We start from the raw sequence: 20840 nt of genomic DNA on the forward strand, positions 1-20840 counted from the left end.
AATGTGCAGTGTGTATTTGATAGAAAGAAACTGCCAGTTGAACTGGAATATAATACAAGTACTTGTGAAGTGTTGACCTGATGGTGGAAATGTTCGTCATTCTCACTCATTTTTATTTTACCGTTTCAGATCATCGGCATCATCAAAAGCGGGATGTGACGTCCTCAGGCATATGACTTATTTAAAGGGGACTCCCCTTCACTTTTCCACAAATATCGCCATGTTGAATATGCTGTAACTCCAGATATAAATGTTGCTGTTGTTTAAAATTAATTGGACATTACTTCATGTTAAGCTTGATGAATTATGGTTTCTGTCTTTGCTTTGCATGAAAAAAAGAAACGTTCCATTCAATGAACAGTGACAAACAGCTTAGAATGTATTTCGAGCACTGCACTGTCCGTATTAAAGCTGTTACATCGCATTGCATTGTGGAACGGAGCTACTATTATGATTCAAGATTTGATGCGAATATTTGTCAAGTGCATTTGAAAATTATTTTGTAAAAACTTTCCTTCTTATGCCATTAAATAAAGATTAGAACAGATAAATAAATGTTTTGGTTCCGTTATCTTCATTTACTGTAATCTAGATTGTCACTGAAGTGAGGTGGAGGGTCCACAGCATTTCCCCAGCAACTAAATACAACAGGATGTTGTATCCCAGCACTACCGCGAGCACTCGGGACCATTGAGGGCGCCGGGAGATGTGAAGACGGGAGTCAGGTTTCCAAGTTTCCTTTTCACTTTAATTCCTCAAACTTTATATCCAGTAATCCATGAGTTTTCATTTACTCCACATCGGCCCCTACACTCTCGCCCGACAATTCTAACCATCCTTCGGTTGTTACTGTCATTAAAACAGAAATATTCATTAGCTGAGACCGTCATTTTATAAGTACATAAATACAAGAATTGTTGGTAAAACTGAACAATTTAAACACAATTTTCCAAGGGGAGATTAAGAAAGGAATGTTTAAATGTAAACCCACCTCACTCACGCTGTTTTCTGCCTGTTAACGTGTTGTATTCTCTATGTGAGGTCCACAACTTATTTTCAATAAAGTCGTTGAAAAGTGAGTTGCAGATTCGTTGGTCTGTTGACGACCTCTAGCTGTTGGGAGAAAACATTAACTGTGTGGTATCAGGAACTATCTCCTCCTGGATCATGCCTGCCAGCATCTAACAGCAAGCAATCCATCCAGAAACCCTATTCTCCCTGATATTATTCGGATCTAAACAAGCAAATGCCAACATGCTCGCTGACCACCAAACATGCACAACCCTCTACCTAATCTATCCCAATTTGCACAGCACTCAGAAAGATTGGCATCATCCATGAAAAATTGGCCAGCGTGAGTGACGAGCCGTCGATCAAATAGATTCTCCACTCACCCCGTCCCATTGCCTGTAGTGTGCAGCGTTTAAAAGATGCACTGCAGCAAAACAACATGTTCACTTCCACAGCACAGTCCAAACCGAGAAATCTACCAGCTAGATGGACAAATTTGTAGAGATATCGGGACATCATCAAAAATAATTATCTCTCCCAGCCACTCACCCCCCTGACGCGGAAAAAAAAACTACCGTTCTTTCACTGCTGCTCTGGGAAAAATCATGGAACTGCTCCCGAGCAGGACCTGCACCACATGGACTGCAGCAGTTCAAGAAAGCAGTTCATAATAGATTCTCAATGGCAGTTAGCGATAGACAGTGTATGCCAGCCGATACAAGAACACCATCACATGCAAACAACATCTAATAAAAATATTGCTGACCTACATATATATTCCCAAATGCAATAATATTTACTCACGTTTCACTTATCTTCCACAATGACTCACATTTTCCAACATTTCCAGTAACAGAGCTTTAAGAATGTCTGATTCATTCTGATCCTCTGCTGATCTGTCAAAACCAGAACATTGAAACGCATCCATATCACCATTCGGTCAATGCTGATGGATCCAAATCAATCCAATCGCTTTCGAACAACACTATGAATCTATTAGCAGCCTACACTGGACTGTAGGCAGCGAAGGAAACTGGCCACCATCTTTCCGAGGGCAATTATTGATCCATAATAACTGTTCAACTTGGCAATAATTCTAGCACCTCAAAAAATAATAATCTTTAATGCATTCGTTCAGTTTTCTTATTGATGAAGTTACTGTGAAATTCCTCTAATCGCCACAGTGGGGCGCCTGTCCTGGTGAATGCATCTAACCAGCACGTCATTCAGAATATGGGAGGAAACCGGAACGTCCGAAGGAAACCCACGCAGAGACGGGAAGAACATGCAAACACCACAGACAAGGTGACTCAAGCTGGGAATTGAACCTGAGTCCCTGGAGCTGTGACGCAGCAGTGCTAACCACTGTGCCACCCTTAATAATAATGCAAACGCTATTGCTATTATTAATAATATTATCCATCATTTTTATTGTTCACATCATTACCATCATCAAGATGATTCAACAATATTCATTTTCTCAGGGCGGTCAGTGGCACTGAGGCCTCCCAGCACCAGAGATCCAGAGTTAATTGTGGTCCCGGGTGACCGTGTAGGGTTTGCACATCGTCCCGTTTTTGTGTGAGTTCCCTTTCACTGCGTAGTTTTCATCCCACAGTGCGGGTTATGTTGAATGGCCTTGCTAAATTGCCGGTTGGTGTCGGACAGATTGGCGGGTTAAATATGTGTCACAGGGATGGGGCGCAGGTAGGGTTGTTGTCTCGCAAGCTCGATGGGCCGAATGGTCTCTTTCTGCACTGTGGTGATTCTATGATTGTTGTTTCAATTATACTGCTGCTAATATTACTATTAATGATAAAAACATGGGGGATCTGGACCCATTACCTCTGTTCTGATAAATGTCCTATTCCAATCAGGAAGAATTTTATTCCTTTCTGATCAGCCAATAGACTGTGGTCCACACAACAACCATCACAAGCTGCCGTTATCTGAAGTCACATCCAGACCCATTATCGTCACCGTTAGCACCATGTCAGTGACCCACTTCACCCCTTTCCATAACACCTTTACCTCAAATAAGAATTCCCACTTGTTCAAGCTTCATGTCAACAGCAAATACATCTTTGTGTCCCAGAAGCTATCAGCATTTGGAAACATTTCGCTTCTCCCTGTTCTCAGTGTTTAGTTCTGCGTACATTAACAGCACTGTCTTTCATGTAAATCTTTCCATGCAAGATTCTTGGAGTTAAGTTGCTCTCTTGCCTGTGCTGTCTTTTAATTTTCCAGGAACCAACATATCTTGCTGTTTATAACAATCATTTTCTCTTTTCTTTCACTGTTCCAACACCGTGCTGACTGATCACAGCGAATATTGGGGAGAATGGGTTTGCAGTGCGCAAGGAAAATCTTCATCAACCGGGACAGTTTCTAAAATCGGCAGACAGAGGTGAAATTCACTCTGACATTTGGTCAGTTGCTGCTGGAGGGAAGGATGGATGTGTTAGAGCCAGTGCATTTGGAGTGTGCGTGTCGGGGAAAGAGGGAGACGGTGCGTAGCAAGCAGGGACCGGAAGAAAGTAGATGAGCCGGAAAATCCGGGTTGGTGCTCTCAATGTTGGTGTCCAGAGGTCGAATTGAGCATGTTGTCGGGTCCAAGGGCCAATAAAATCGGAGTCAGCGGGTCGGTTCGGTGGGAAACAGAGGATTTGTTTTAATTCGTGTTATCCGCACCACAAATATTGGGAGTCCGTGTTTTGTTTGTTTCTTGCGCACTTGCGAGAGTCGGGATTCAGGTTTCGTATTGGGGAACACATTGAAGTGTGAGTCACACAATATCTGGTGAAGCCCATGTGTTGGTTGCCCCATAATGTTTAGTTTTTTTCGTGTGTGTGCGATCGTTCCCATAGCTGGAGAGTTCACCTGTTGATGAGTTCGGGGCTGGGGACTCCATTTCCATATTGATAAAGAGGTTTACCTTAGTGCTACACTGCTCAAGGCCTTCAAGCTTGCGGCGAGAGTCCATGGCGCATTGTGTGATTCCTCACGCAAACAAATGTCATGTAAGATCAAACAGTTGTCTGGAAAGCGAACAAACTCTGTTTCACATTGTTCAGTTCTACAGCTGAGAACAATTTCATTCAGGAGGACAAGTAGAGGCAAGGAGTCAGAATAGGCAATTGTTTCATCAACGGCAGGTGGAAGTCACGTGGACCCCATTATACCTCCACTGACCGGAAGTAACTCTGGATCCCTGATACTGTGAGGCCGCAGTGCCACTGTACCGCCCTGAGAAAATTAATATTGCTGAATAATCTTGAAGGTAATGACGTCGACAATAACGATGATGGATAATATTATTAATAATAGCATTTGTATTATTATTAAGGGTGGCACAGTGGTTAGCACTGCAGCCTCACAGCTCCAGGGACTCAGGTTCAATTCCCAGCTTGAGTCAACTTATCTGTGGAGTTTGCACGTTCTCCCAGTGTCTGCGTGGGTTTCCTTCGAGTGTTCCGGTTTCCTCCCGTGTTCTGAAAGACGGGCTGGTTAGATGCATTGACCTGGACAGGCGCCCCACTGTGGCGATCAGAGGGATTTCACAGTAAATTCATCAATAAATAAACTGATAAACATTCAACAGCATTAAAGATTATTATATTTCGAGGTGTGAGAATTATTGACAAGTTCAACAGTTGTTATGGAAACGTAATTGCTCTTGGAAAGATGGTGATCAGTTTCCTTCACTCCGTACAGTCCAGTGTAGGCTGCGAATAGATTCATAGTGTTGTTAGAAAGCGATTGGATTGATTTGAGTCCATCAGCATTGACGGAATGGTGATATGGATGAGTTTCAGTGTTCTGGTTTTAACAGATCAGCAGAGGATCAGCATGAATCAGACATTCTTAAAGCTCTGTTACTGGAAATGTTGAAAAATGTGGTTCATTCTGGAAGATAAGTGAAATCTGAGTAAATATTATTGCATTTGGAAATATATATGTCGGGCAGCAATGTTTTTTATTAGGTGTTGTTTGCATGTGATGGTCTTCTTGTATCGGCTGGCACACACTGCCTATCGGTAACTGACATTGAGAATTTGTTATGAACTGTGTTCTTGAACTGCTGCAGTCGATACGGTGCAGCTCCTGCTCGGGGTGGGTGGGGGGCGGGGGGTTGGAGGCAGTTCCATGATTTTGCGTGACCAGCAGTGAAAGAAATGCAATATTTTTCCACGTCAGGATGGTGAGTGGCTGGGAGAGATAATGATTTGTGATGATGTCCCGATATCTCTGCAAATTTGTCCATTTAGCTGGTAGATTTCTCGGTTTGGACTGTGCTGTGGAATTGACCATGTTGCATTGCTGCAGTGCATCTTTTAAACGCTGCACACTACAGGCAATGGGACGGGATGAGTGGAGAATCTAGTTGATCGACGGCTCGTCACTCAAGCTGGCCAATTTTTCATGGATGATGCCAAGCTTTCTGAGTGTTGTGCAAATTGAGATAGATTAGGTCGAGGGTTGTGCATGTTTGGTGGGCAGCGAGCATATTGGCGTTTGCTTGTTTAGATCCGAATAATATCATGAAGAATAGGCTTTCTGGATGGATTGCTTGCTGTTAGTTGTTGGCAGGCATGATCCAGGAGGAGATAGTTCCTGATACCACGCAGTTAGAGTTTTGTCCCCAACATCAAGTGGTCGTCACTGGACAAACAAATCTGCAACTCACTTTTCAAATGTCTCATTGAAAATAAGTTGTGGACCTCACATAGAGGAATACAGAACGTTAATAGATGGAAAATAGCGCCAGTGAGATGGGTCTACATTTAAACATTCCTTTCTTAATCTCCCCTTGGAAAATTGTGTTTAAATTGTTCAGTTTTACCAACACTTCCTGTATTTATGCACTTATAAAATTACGGTCTCAGCTGATGCATATTTCTGTTTTAATGACCGTAACAGCCGAAGGATGGTTAGAATTGTCGGGCGATAGTGTAGAGGCCTATCTGGATTAAATGAAAACTGATGGATTACTGGATATAAGGATTGAGGAATTAAAGTGAGAAGGAAACTTGGAAATCTGACTAACATCTTCACATCTCCCGGAGCCCTCAATGTTCCCGAGTGCTGGCGGTAGTGCTGGGATACAATATCGTGTTGTATTTAGTTGCTGGGGGAATGCTGTGTACAGTCCCCCCCCCCACTTCAGTGACAATCTAGATTACAGTAAATGAAGATAACGGAACCAAACCATGTATTTATCTGTTCTAATCTTTATTTAATAGCATAAGAAGGAAAGTTTTTTACAAAATAATTTTCAAATGCACTTGGCAAATATTGCATCAAATTTTGAATCATAATAGTGGCTCTGTTCCACAATGCAATGCGATGTAACAGCTTTAATATGGACAGTGCAATGCTCGAAATACATTCTAAGTTGTTTTTCATTTTTCATTGAATGGAACGTTTCTTTTTTTTCATGCAAAGCAAAGAGAGAAATCATAATTCATCAAGCTCAACATGAAGTATTATCCAATTAATTTTACACAACAGCAACATTTATATCTGGAGTTACAGCATATTCAACATGGCGATATTTGTGGAAAAGTGAAGGGGCGTCCCCTTTAAATAAGTCATATGTCTGAGGACATCACATCCTGCTTTTGTTGATGACGATGATCTGAAACGGTAAAATAAAAATGAGTGAGAATGACAAACATTTCCACCATCAGGTCAACACTTCACAAGTACTTGTATTATATTCCAGTTCAACTGGCAGTTTCTTTCTATCAAATACACACTGCACATTGCCTCCGATACTCTCAATGAAATGTACCACTGAAAATACTGCAGGAAGTCACAAAGCAGAAACCATGTGGGACAGGTCACATCCCTACATTGCGGCATTCCCATTGGAAAATCTCATAAAATACGGTTTAACACTATAATGTATGCTTCGGAGATGAATGGTCACTGTCCAATGGCGGTTAAGTGGCCGTGCTGATGCCACAGACAGCAATATTTTACTTAGCTGTCATGACAGGAACGCATCAGACGGGATCGATGCGGATCTACTGAGTACTGTGGGGGTAAAGACACTTTTCGTGAAATTTGGGCTTAAGGTATCTCCTTTGTTAAATACAATTCGCGGCAGGAACCAAAGCCAAATTATGATTTGATTGACTGGAATTCACTTCAAACCAGAGCGATTATATTCCACACAAGAGGGCGGGAGGCTGCAGTAATATTCGGAAGTGATAACCAACTCAGAATGTTCTCTCAGCATTGGGATTCCATGAAGGACATCAGAAAGTGACCGGGATTTCCTGGTAATATCCATGAAATTCTAACTTTCAACCTGAAGTCAAGTGTGTTCCTTAAATTAGTGATCAACTAAACATTGCACTTCTGATTGGGTGAATTTTAATGGTAGGTTGAAAACAAGCTTTCACAGCCCCTCAGCTGGAGCTAGTTCATTAGAAAGCAGGATTAATGGAGCTTCAGAAGCTATGGGACAAAAACAGAAAGCTCCTTCACTGTGACCTTGTCTGGAGCTTCCTGAAACATGGAGTCACAAGGACTGAGCTTGATGGAATGATGTCATTTAATTTAAAGGTTCATTTCAATCCAAATGTCGAATATAAAGGGTTCTTTAAATCTAAATGATGAGAACAGGCATGCGGGAATAATTTTAGGAGGAAAGTCTAAATAGTTTGGCGCTACGTGCATTTGGTATTCAGAAGAATGAGAGGTGATCTCATTGAAACATAGGATTGTAATGGGGATTGACAGGGTAAACGCTGAGAGGATGCCGTCTCCATTAAAGATTCTAGCGCCAGACTGAGGAGTCTCAGTATTAAGGGACATCAACATAAGACTGAAATTTACAGGATTTTCTCCTCTGAGTGGGTGGTGCATCTTGGCACAGAGAGCTGTGGAGACAGAGTCCCTGTGCACAGTTAAGGCTGAGATAGGCAGATTGTTGATGAATAAATGAATCAAGGGTGACGGGGAAGGGGGAAGAGAGTCAATGTGATGAATGTCTGATCAGTCATGATCCGGTGAAGGGTGAACCAGGCTCGAGGGGCTGAACGGCCTTCCCCTGTCGCAGTTTCTTGTCAAATTATTTTGTACTGATCCCAATCGAATTTCTACAAAACGGAACATTTAATGATTTATCTCACCCAGAGTGCCGAGGTCACCGCTGGAACTTGTCAAAGTGAAGATACCGTCAGGGCTCCGATTCAGCTGCAAGTGCCCACTCTGGGAGTCAATGGTTCCAGTCTCAGCGTCGTCATAGTCTGTCAAAGCAGGAGCTGAGAGGTAATCGCGTTTGATTATAGCAATATATAGCTGAGAGATAATAGCAATTAATTAGTAATAAAGGACAGTTAGAATCATACCCTTAAATGTCTATTATCTCAACAATTATGGGTCAGAAAGAATTGTATCTCTCATGGCGTGGAAATCACTGAGTTTGGGCGCATAGAGTTATTAGGCTAAATTTTGTCGTAGTATATTCAAAATTTCGTTCAATATAATCACCTTGCTAATGATTCACCAATCCCCTAAACCCACACTCATTTCACAGCCCAAAATACTTCTGGGAAATGCATGGAAGTTTAAAAAGAAAAACGTTAAAATGTTTTTTTTCGAAAGGAAGGAAACGTCATTTAAATTTCTGGGAACTACCATAAGACATTGTTTCAGGCTTTGAGGTTCTGTAACTGAATTATGCTGAAATATCTGAGCTACTTGGCACTGTCATTTCATGGTGTGCACGTCATTGTGTACACATTTGGAGATTTCAGAAGCTTTTTAGGTATTACAGAGTGAGAAGACTCGGAAGGAAATGGTAGGATATGAACTTCGACTTACCCTGAATAGAGGAGGAATCCTCTTCAGAATATTCTGATCCAGGATCTGTGTCTCCCAAACTGTGACTGGTGTAATATTCAATCTGATTGAAGGAGTCAATGCTTGAAGAAACTGGTAAGCACAAAATGATTGGCTATTAGGCAAATTGTCTGCGGTTGTTTCATTACGTTTTTATGATGATAAAGAACGATTCAGAAAGTCGACGTCGACATCACAACAATTTCAACGCCACTGTGACAATGTCCTGACATTTGATCGTGGCACCAGTTTGGGAGAACAGTGAGCAGCCTGACTGCAGTGGTTTAAGGGGAAGAGCCAGCGTCACATTACTGGGGCAACTATGGATGGATTAATGATGTAACTCTGGTTCTGAACAGTCCAGTGTCTGAGATATCAGTGAACAGAAAATAATGTGAAGAACAACTCTGTTTCGGCTGGGTCAGTGGACAAGGTTTTCTGATACAGAATCCCTTCCCACTTCCATATTGTTTCACTGTCTTTTATCTCCAGAGATGAAAATCCATCAGTAGTGAAAATAAGTCATGGAGGTCGCAGGCAAGACACAAAAAAAGGCTTGAATAATCTAAATTGGAGTATTATTTTCATTCTGTTCAGTCATTCTGGATAAATCTCAGTCCTCAATACTGCTAACATTCTTGTGAATTATTTTCGAACCTCTCCTGACTCCTGTAGCCTTTGAATAACATCATGCTCAGAGACATGCAATCCACTCCACTATCTGGTTGATGTTTAACGTCATTTTACCCGAGATATTGAGTTTAAATTCACGCCACATACTTTTTGGATGCTGGCAACAGGACAGAAAATACACAGAAAATACACAGAAATATTAGACAAAGTCAGCAGGAGTGGCATGAAGAAAGGTCATAGACACGCACCCTTGGACTTGTTTATCTCTCCAGCACTTCTGAGATATCCAACATTTCTCTCTCTTTTGATTACTTTAGAAATGAATTTTTGTGTTTGTTTTCACTTCACCCAACATTTTTTTTAAACATTCTGCATCAAATCATTTTTGGACCATTGCCTTTTAGTACATTTTCTGAGCTACTTCGTTTATTTTGCACTCCACTGTAATACGTAGAATTGCATTTCTTTCTCAACGTGTTTGAATTTGTCTGATGCTTTTGTTGAGTTTCATTTATCAATCGTATGACTTTCACAGGAAGTGTGTTTACTTTCACTTGTAAATTGCTTCAGCACTTGTCTGACCACCAAAATTTACTACCACTGTTAAAATGTGATGGTAAACCTTAAGTTATTGCAATAAATCATAAACATGTGATTTCAGTACCCATTTGTGTAGAACACCAGTTATAATCTTCTTCCGCCTATAGAAACATTTACCCCATAATTTAATAGATTATTACAGCAAAGTGGTTCTAATTTTAAGTTTGCCCCATGATTCTGTGCACACGGAGGAAACACTTATATATAGTGCAATTTACTGCCTATCTGATTAATTCTCCTTAGCGATGCATGTTTTAAGTGCATTCACTGTCGCAAAGTATAAAAGCAGAAGACATTTTGGGTGCTGCACTATTCCACTGTAAGTGACGACAAAGTAATAAAAACAGGACACATGGAACGTCACTTTGTCAATTTTCTCAAGGGGTAAGTATTGCTCAGGTCTACCCTCAATGGAATATTGGCCATGGATGATAGTTCCTATGAAATGTCATACCACCAATAGTACAACACCTTCTCAGCACTGCAAATCGTGTCAGACTTGATTTACTTGACCGAGTTCTGGAATGGAACTTGGACCTGGAAACATCTGAGTCAGAGGCAAGATTGCCATGGACTAAAATGGAGCTGACCGTTATATTCTGTACCCATTCATTTGTGTATGAGTTTGTTGTTGCACAAACGAATTTTAGACAACTGGAAGAATGCATTTATGGTGTTAATCATAATTGTCCAGTTGCCATTCGTACGATTTTCACGCTTTTATTATGTGAGAGATCCGGTAATGAAAGATGTACTGATTGTTCTTTATAATTTATAATTTTTGACATGCAGATATTTTTTCCCTCACTCTGTCGGAATTGGATTAATGTCCCTGCTATTAAATTTCAGCAGATTGATGTATACTTTCCAAAACACTCTCCTTTTCCCTTTCTGATCACGGTGTCAATATTTGTTCTCCATCAGTAGTGTGGAATTACACTCCTTACTAATGATTCAGTGAAAAATTGGAATGGTCCCTCTGCTAGAATTTTCTTTGAAAATGCATGGATGAAAAAAAAAAGATCTTAATGTGTTTGGTGCAAATGGCTCTTTTTTTTTGTAAATCTACCATCACTATTTAAATCCTCTGCCGTCACATGTTTAAGTGTCATCATGATACAATCTGCAGAAAAAAAGTTTAATATTTCTGCCATTTCAACATTTTTGATTGCTATTAAAACAGTCCTTGTCGAAAGCACGTGAAGTATTTCTGAATTGCCAAAATTATTTCTGCTTTCATTGTATACTGTATTATTTTATTTAACAACCTATGAATCACTGTTTTAATCGTCTTTGCCAACTTACCTAATTGTGTTCTCTCCCCTTCCCTGTTCGTCACCTCCCTTACAAACCTCCCCCAAACCCCACCCTCTCCAAACGCGCTATCCTTTTTTGTTCCCGCTTTGCACGTGTTTGCATTGGTTTTTTTTTTCTTGTTGTTCTATGAAAATATATGTTGTCCTTGCTTCGGCTGAAAGTCATTTTAAGACTTTCAATATGAGGGGAAAAAAAAACCTTATTGTACTCCAGGCATTTCTTCAGATAACACTGTTTCTGTAATTCAATATCAGCAGTAATGTTATCAATTGATTTATGTTCAATCAAACAGTGTATCCATGGTGATTTAAAACTGAACCTTGATGGTCGAAAGGAGTAGCCTATTTGGAATTTGGAAACAACTAATCTGCTCGCTATTTTTACACAGGTGACAAAATACCCTCTTCAACAGTAACGGAGAATGGAAATCTATTCAAACCTCTTAATCCTCTAAAACCAACTGATGCTTTGTGATAATTCTCCTTTCCATTTCAAGGATGAGGAAATAGTGTTATCAACCAATCAGTGCACTGACGGCTAAGGGAGGGAAACCTGAAGTTTTCAGTGTCCATTGAGTTTGAAATGAACTAAAAATACGAACCTGAGACACGGGAATGAGTGGAAACCTTGCCAGGCGGAATGTCATCTATTTCTTCATAAATGGCTTGGTTCAAACCAGAAGGTGGATCCCTGACGCCAGTTGAAGGTCCTGATGCAGGGGGATTGAGACTGTTAGTATATTGCTACATTTACAATGAGAAATATAGTTCCTCATTGGCACTGATTTCACACCTCACTATTTGCTGAGGCAAAAAAATGATGGTCTGGAGAGGTTCTCCTTGTTACTCTGGATCATGAATAAAGTGATGATACCACTGCCTCATCACAAGAGGAACTGAATCATTTACAGCCAATATAGTCGGCAAATAAGATATCGGTCAAGAATACTCGGTGCACGTTCAGATAGAGGCTGTAATTTTGTTTATCTCTTGAAAACTAGTGGTACACAAGGCAATATTTCACCAAATTCCTTAAACACGTTTTAATATCGAACAGATCGCCATCTTGCCAGCAGAACAAATATGAATCTATCCTTCCCCCACTGCCTGACATTATTGCCTTGGAAGTACTTCGCAGGTTGTCTGTGGTCTCAGGACCCAAAACTGAAGCTTCTGCCTCAGAAAGAGTGAAGCTACTCACTGTGCATCCAGCATTGAACCTGCAGTTCTCCAGTATTGGTTTTGCTGGGGTGACAATGGTTGGGGAAATTCATCTTAAAAAGTATCACATCACATCTCAAAATGGATTGAATTCGGTTAGAGAGGTTAACACTGGACATAACTCGGGAAGCACAGGTTTGCAACAGATAGTAAATTGAGCTGAAATACAAGTTACCAAATATTTACTAATCTCAAAGTGCAACGTGTTTGAATTCAAATTTTTGGATTATTTTTAGAACAATGAAACGCATTTCGAGTCTCAGAGACAAGTGGATGAACCAGGAATATAAATGTAGATAAATCCCTCACTTAAATGTTATGTTTCGCTCTTTGCCAAGCAGTTTGGAAGAAACCATTGGCTGGATAATTTGTTTCTTGCATGGACAGGAGACATTCTGCGGGAACCAGCGTAGAAAAGAATCCCCTCGGGGGTTTGAAACAGTTATTGATGTTTCAGTGTAAGTTCAGGGATATGATTCGAGCCTTACCTTTCATTGTTGATCTCCTCCTCATTACTGCCAAAAGGCCGATTAATTCACAGATCAACAGGACACCGAGTGATATGCAGATCACCAGAGGGATGGAAGTGTTTTCATCATCATGACCTAATGAAATATTCAAGAAAGTATGTTCAGGTCAAGTTCCGCATTGTTTCTTAATGCCTACATGACTATCAATTGACAAAACTCTGCCAATGTTAATATGCCCCAGTTGTGCATCTGAACATAAAATTAACATGAGTTGTTAATATTATTTATTAATAAGAAATACCTGAAGGTGTTGGTGATAAATCGGGACCTGGTGAGATATGGGAAAAAAGACACAATTATTTGGGTTGATGGTTAGAAAGATATCTGAAAACATGATTCAAATTCAGAAAGCAAGGACGGACCACCGTCACACAGTCCCAAACCACACCGCTCAGTGGGACACTTACCGGAACAAATCACACTGGCATCTTCCTTGTGATCACAGTCAGACTGAGCTAATGATGAAGGGCAGTCAAACAGAAAGGATTCACTTCCGGTACACTTCACGTCATCCAGCCAGATAGTACCGTTACCCTGCCCAAAAGCGGCCCCTCCTGTGGCCTCGAGAGCAGAGCCACAGCCCAGCTGTCTGCAGACAACACTGGCATCGTTCATATCCCAGGAATCATCACACACCGTGCCCCAGGTTCTATTACACCATATCTCCACTCTCCCGGAGCAATTCGTGTTACCGCCAGCCAAACGCAAACTTCGCCCTAAATTGGTCAAAAAAAAAACATCAGTCACGGCATAGCTCAAATGACGAATCAAATGCATTTTTTTAAAATTAACAATGTGAAATAACCTGATTCTGGTTTGCAGCCGTTGAGGTTTTCCTGCTCTTGTTTCGGTGTATCTCTCTCTGTTGATAAGACAAACATGTTGACTCCATGAGCTACATCAATATTTCAAATCTCACCTGTAAGCAGAATGACTGATTGTGTTACCTGAACAAACGACACCTGCATCTTCCCAATGATCACAGTCGTGTTGACCCCACGGGTCCGCCTGGCACTGCCAAAGGGTCGACTCGTGTGAAAGGCATTCCATCTCATCCAACCAAATCGGTCCTGATCCTACTCCGAATGAACCAGCATAATAGTCGATGGAAACGAGTGTGCCGCAATCTAACTGTTTACAGATCACTGCTGCATCATGCCGATCCAGTTTCTCCGAGCAAACTGTTCCCCATGTCCCATTATAGAGCACCTCCACTCTCCCCTCACAGCGATGTGTTCCCTTCACCAAACGCAGCTCTTTGTGCTCTGTCAATGAGATATGCAATATCCAGTTGATTCAATGATCAATTCTGTATTCAGAGTGCAATGTATAATATATGTTGTGCCAGTGGAACTCATGGTTTACCGGTACTATTTTACAACATTCACAGGGAAAAAAAAATACACAACTGAAATCAAACGATATAACCACGAGTAAGCAACATTGAATTTCAATCGAAATATTTGTGTGATGGAGAAAAAGAGGAGCTTTATGTGCTAATTAGAGAGAGTTTGGTAAGTAGGTCTCTGGATACACGTGACATTAAGGGTTAAAAATGCACTGACATAGGAAATGAGCGGCAAAGAGACAGAAGGGAACACATCAAAACAGACTGGACCACTCATTTGTCAATATTTCAGTCCAGAACAAATAACACAAACAGGGTTTGGCCGAATGACCTTCGTAACCGCTGTTCACCTGCTATTCAGGAATATATCTGACTTATGAAGTTTCATTAATAACTGCAGAAAATGGGGTCATTACCAGAGCACATGATGTTCACATCTTCTTTATGATTACAGTCGTGTTTACCCCACAGTGCATGGGGACATTCCCAGAGAAATGATTCATTCCCAGTACATTGCAGCTCATCCAACCAAATTGGGTCTGTGTCTGGTCCAGTCGAAGTGGGAAGAGGAAGCTGCAATGCATTTCCACAACCCAACTGTTTGCAAACCACATCCGCGTCTTTCAGATCCCAGGAATCATCACAAACTGAGCCCCAGATCCCATTGTGATAGATCTCCAATCTCCCAGCACATCGGCTTCCACCACCAGAGAGCCTTAACTGCCTATGTCCTAATAGAAAATATACAGTGTCATGTTATACTTTCAATGCATTAACCTCACTGCTAAATTGAAACTACTGGATAATATAGATCTAAATGTAAACCTATATGTTAGGTGGTGTTGACAGTTAAATGAATCTATGCAGTAGGACACCTGTTCCATCTTACACAAAATAAGAAAGGTCGTGTATAAATATATATTTCAGGTATTCCTAACAAACTCTCTAACGTTTTACGGATTGTATCTAACCCATTCTCAGTGGTATACTTTCCTTTCACACTTAAGAGTGTAATTCTGTTAATTAGCTGTTCCACAAACAATGTTTTAAGCAGCTATTTACACTTGTTTTTCAGTATTTTTTTTGCCATGCATTTTTCAACAGGTTTTTGTAGCTCACACTTATGTATTGGACTAATCAGAAAATGCTGCAAATATCAAATAGCTTAGCAGCATCAGAGGGCCACGAAATAGACGTAACCTTTCACATAGCGACCTGTGCTGGAAATTGCTGCTAAAATCTCCAGAAGCCCCCTTGTTTACTCAATGAATTCAACTTCAAAAGCATCTAAAAACGTGAATGCAATCAAAACATTTCTAAATAATCGTGCACCTTCTAGTTCAGCAGCAGGGACCCACCACTCGTACAGACCTGAACTCACTCCCACCCGCTCCCCTCCTACACCACCACCAGCCCTGACTCTTTGATCTTCATCGGATTCGCTTCAGTCAATAAAAAAAAGCTTCAAAATATCATGGCCATTTTCAAAGACATCATTTCTCTCCACCACTGATCCTGCCCCAACAGATCAAGCCCACCAGCCCAAGCGTCCATGATAACCAGCGCCAATGAATCCACTTAAGGGTTTCGATTTCCGTCACATCTGATACTTTTTTTTTGCAGCAAACCTTTCTACATCCTTGTTTAATGGTCATGATATTAACGAAAGGGATACAGTATTGGAATTCCAGCTTCAAACCTCCCTCACTCCTTTCTCCTTGTCTGTTGAAACCCACTCCTCTGATCAATACATTAGTCGCTCTTGCCGATCTTAACTTTATTTATGTTGGTCTCAATTTACTGCCGGAAAGGGCCGGAAAGTGGAACTGAGCCACGACAGATCAGCCATGATCTTATTGAATGGCGGGGCAGGCTCGAAGGGCCAGATGGCCTACTCCTGCTCCTATTTCTTATGTTCTTATGTTCTTATGAAATGAGCAAAATTGTTTAATGTGTCAAAATAGTTCAAACGAACTACGAGTTCACCCCAGCCCGCAAGCCCCCCCCCCCCCCACCGCCAACCCCGCAATGTCGTCCTGTTCTGCATACCCGCCTCATTGTCAAACATCTCATCTACGTTCTCCACAGGGGAAAAAAAATGAATTATATTTCCCGTTGACCAAGATTATATTTTTCCCTTTTTCGGGTCTGGAAAAGTGACCTGTTTATTCACCTGAGCACAGAACCCCTACGCCGATGCTGTCACTTCGATGCGGGTTCAATGAGAATGTGCTGCACTTCCGGAGATGCGATTCGTTTCCTTCACACTGGACATCATTCACCCACACAGGCCCTTCACCCTCTCCGTACTTTGAATTGTTATAGGCGGTTACCGCTTCGCCGCAGCCCAGCTGTCTACAGGTCACATTAGCGTCATTCAGATCCCAGAGGCTGTCCTGCACTCTGCCCCAGCTGTGGTTGTAGTAAATCTCCACTCGCCCATCACACCGACTTCCCCCATTCATCAATCTCAGTGACCAGTTTTCATCTAGGGATATAAAGGCATGGAGAACAGTGGTTACAGTGCAGCAAATTATATCAAATTGATATTACCTCCCACCAGGCCAGCTCCCCCGGTGCAGAGGTGAAGGATGTGATGAGAGGCTGCTGAGCACAGTCAGACAGGAAGCTGAACACCCAGCGTGGCTGCTCTGAATCTGAAGCAAATATATTGATAGACAGAGGGATAATAAATGTTTATGGAATTCGAGGATGGGCCAACATTTGGGCGGTAAAATATAGAAATATCCTCTTTAATCCCAGCACCACTTGTTTTCATTATCTTGATTTAGGGACTCACCTGAGCAGATGACACTGACGTCATTTCCATGTGAGCAGGTAAACTCTTCCACGGATGAAACCGGACACTCCCACAACCAGGATTCATTCCCGTGGCAGTTGAGGTTCTCCTTCCACATTGTCCCACTTCCCTTCCCAAAGGCTGCGCCTCTCAGGATGTTCTCTACCACTCCACACTGAAGATGCTCACAGACCACACTGGCGTCTTCTAAATCAAAGTAAACATCACAGAGCGTCCCCCAGTGTTCTCCATGCGGCACTTCCACACGGCCGGAGCACCTGTCCTTTCCACCAACCAATCTCGGCCCAGGGTTTTCTGTTTCAGGAATAAGCAAAGACCCAAATAATTTATACACCGGAATTTGCAGAACACACACCAGTTTATTTTTGTAAACGGGAAAACATACTTCATACTGGCATTCATAATCATTGCCCAATAATCATAAAAGATCACATCGACCTAATTAATACAATTTGTGATGCTTTTAGGAAGGTGCTTCAACCCAAACAGAGCAGTCCATGCTGAAGAGAAAACGAACGTGTCATTGGCAGAATAGACTGTTTTTGGGCCAGATCCAGTATATAATTTAAATAAAATGCACTGTGTTTAAGCATTGCATTATGATGCGATTATTAAAAAATCTATATCTTCTGGAGCAATAAGCTGACCATAAAATGGTAAGTGCACCCCCAAAATTAGACAGAATCTCGGACCGGCTAATTCAGGAAATAAACGTCTTTCGAAAAATTACTGTATTATTCTGGAGGTTCTGTCCACCATTGACACGTTATCCATGCTTTGAAATCTCCTCTAGACATTAGTACTTTTTTTTCCACCTGAAGAACTGCATGGAAACCGTACCCGTGCAATGCCTTTACTGAGCTCATTCAAGTCTGCACTCACCGGAACAGATCACACTGACGTCGTTCCTGTGGGTGCACTCGGACCGATTTACAGGAACAATGGGACAGTCTGTCAGGCTTGTCTCGCTGCCATCACATTCAAATCTATCGTTCCATATAAGTCCAGCGCCCTCCCCAAAATAAGCCCCTCTTCGAATGGAAACGGCCACTCCACACTGCAGCTCAGCACAGATCACTGTGGCGGTATTCCAATCCAAGTCAAGGTCACACACTGTACCAGATTCTCTATCGTTATGGATCTCCAATCTGCCGGAACATGGGACAGCTCCGGATACTAGTTTTGGAAACCTGTGGGCTGAACAACAACAAATCACAAAACACTAATTATTATCAAAAGGTTAATTAGATTGTATCATGACTGGTTCTGAATGTTGTTCCCCTTAGTTGCCTCCTTATCGAAAAGTGGAATTGTCGAGTCAAAAACGTGGGATACGACCTGTATTAAATCCTCTGTCGGTGATACTCAACGGGCTGAATGCCCTTCTTCTGCATGAAGAAATTCTATAATTAAAGATCTTTCATCAAGTTCAGTAGGTTTCAACTGATACTCTCTCCAGAAGCCGAATTCATTCTTACAGCGAGTCCCCTGGAACACTCTTTCCCCAACTCCCGTTGAGTTGAACCAACTGCTGGTTTATCTGAATAAATTCTGAGTACAACTGCCCCCTACCGCCCGTTGATGGGAAAAATCACAAAGCGCAACAAGCGGACCAGAATCAATATATCGAATTATTTACCCAGGGGCGTTCTAACTGATCGGCATCGAACAAAATTCTATATTTGTTTTTCGGCGCGGAAACGTGTTGGGAATGAACGTTCTGAAAGGACTTCAACCAGAAATGAAACAGTGGATCCCGGAATGTCCAAATAATGATGAGCAAACTACACTCGACCTTTATTCAGCGTCTATGAGCACAGGTCTCAAAATGTGAAGCCAGATGCATAGCATAATCAGAAATCCTCCTGGAATTTTAGTATTTCTATTTTGACAGCTATAATATGAAGGGGGAGAGTTTCTGCTTCAAGTTTCAGTAACTTTGCTCAGTCTATATCTGGAATGCGACAAACAATTTCGGGAACGGCAACCTTGTAAGGATCTCCTGTTCTGGAAAACAGTCCATTGCGAGTGTCCCAGGCTACTGGTTACTGAGTCTAGACAACATCTCCTTCTATCAGTTTACAAAGTGTGAAATCTATCTGAATCTGCAGCAGTTTTAAATATTAAAACAACTAATCTCCCTTCACTTTATTTTGGAGGAAGTATCGACTCCCACACATTTGTTTAAAATCCAACCTCCTGTACAATTTGATCCGGCACAATTTATTCAAATCCAACGGAACACTCCACCAATAACATATCTGATCTCTCTCCCTGACAAACTCTCAAGGGAAACTCCGTCCGAAAAAAAACAACACACGGGGAAAATCAGATTAAAAAAGCTGGAATTCGTCAGGTTCAGGGAGTGAGAAGGAGACAAGTTTCCAAATAGGATCAAACATTTTGAGAAGAGGATTTACATGACAGTTATTAAAACGACACGCCTGGAGAGACAGGGGATATCCAGCCAGTCCCCTCTCACACAAAATCAGAAAATGTTGGAACAATTCAGCAGCTGTGGAAGAATTAGTGGCGAGGGAAGAATAGAGAGAAGTTTCCAGTCCGCATGACTCTCCTCCAGACCCTTCCCATCCTCACTCCGCTCTTGGAACACCTTCAATCTGGCCACTGATTGCTGCTCTGAAAGTAGCCGCAGTGACTGGATAAGCGCTCTATGGCCTCCGCAATCAATAGTCAGTAAATGTCAAACACATGGACCGAGACACCCGGATTTAATTCAGAGACAGCCCCAATTCTGACCGAGTGCCGAATGGTCCGGACTCCGCTTAAATGTACCTCTGTACACAGCCAGCCATTCAGTGCATGCCTGACCTTTTGACTCTGCACAGGCAAGATCCGGACATGTTAGCACACTGGGACCTCCCTCGACCACCTCCTCCCTCCTCATTCTCCGCACGCCTATCTGCGCCAAGCCCGCTCCCCCACATTCTCCCCTCTCCCACCATATTTGCTGTCAGGCCTGTCTGTGTGTCCAGGCGTGTGGTTGTGTCGGTTGAGGCATTCGGGGAGGGGTGTTTGTGGAGACCTCGAAGGTTTGGAGGATGGGGAGGCCTCCGTTTGTACCTCTCGGGAGGGATTACATTTTCGTCTGAGTGAACAACTTCTGGACCCCGATGGAAAACAATCAGCATTAAGAATTGAGCGATTTGGAGTAAAGTTGAAATAGCAGAACAAACCAAATGCTGCGGATACATGAAGATAAACGATTTCTCAGCAGAAGCCTGATTGTTGTCCAGGATTTGCTCTGTGTGGCCCTGGAATGCTTCATTATTTGTTGAATGGTGATCGGAACTGAACAGTGAGGAACCAGGAGCGAACAACTCCTCTCCTGAACACAGCTAACAGCAAGCGCTCAGCTCAAGGACACAGTTGTGGAAATTTTTAATCACTCTCTTTAGTCAGAAATCATAGAATACTACAGTGCAGGAAGAGGCCATTCTGCCCACCGAGTCTGCACCAAACACAATCCCACCGAGGCCCAATCC

General features: G+C 42.0%; 2 protein-coding genes across 2 annotated transcripts in view; both read right to left on the minus strand.

The window, feature by feature from the left end:
* Positions 1–20840, minus strand: part of LOC145361224 (scavenger receptor cysteine-rich type 1 protein M130-like) — a 253499-nt gene that overhangs the window by 71395 nt on the left and 161264 nt on the right. The gene's annotated exons all lie outside the window — the stretch shown is intronic.
* The window catches only part of LOC145361209 (scavenger receptor cysteine-rich domain-containing protein DMBT1-like), a 100426-nt gene continuing 86188 nt past the window's right edge, over positions 6603–20840 (minus strand). Inside the window, exons 11-21 of the mRNA XM_080216848.1 lie at positions 18217–18531; positions 17314–17628; positions 16687–17001; positions 14930–15244; positions 14113–14430; positions 13573–13881; positions 13124–13240; positions 12017–12124; positions 8848–8958; positions 8154–8270; positions 6603–6649 (exon numbers count right to left, since the gene is read on the minus strand). Coding sequence (XP_080072974.1) covers positions 6603–6649; positions 8154–8270; positions 8848–8958; positions 12017–12124; positions 13124–13240; positions 13573–13881; positions 14113–14430; positions 14930–15244; positions 16687–17001; positions 17314–17628; positions 18217–18531 — 2387 coding nt within the window. The remainder of the gene's footprint in view (positions 6650–8153; positions 8271–8847; positions 8959–12016; positions 12125–13123; positions 13241–13572; positions 13882–14112; positions 14431–14929; positions 15245–16686; positions 17002–17313; positions 17629–18216; positions 18532–20840) is intronic.

The sequence above is a fragment of the Carcharhinus amblyrhynchos genome, chromosome 34, assembly GCF_965287045.1.
Source record: "Carcharhinus amblyrhynchos chromosome 34, sCarAmb.v2.hapA, whole genome shotgun sequence".
Lineage (NCBI taxonomy): Eukaryota > Metazoa > Chordata > Chondrichthyes > Carcharhiniformes > Carcharhinidae > Carcharhinus > Carcharhinus amblyrhynchos.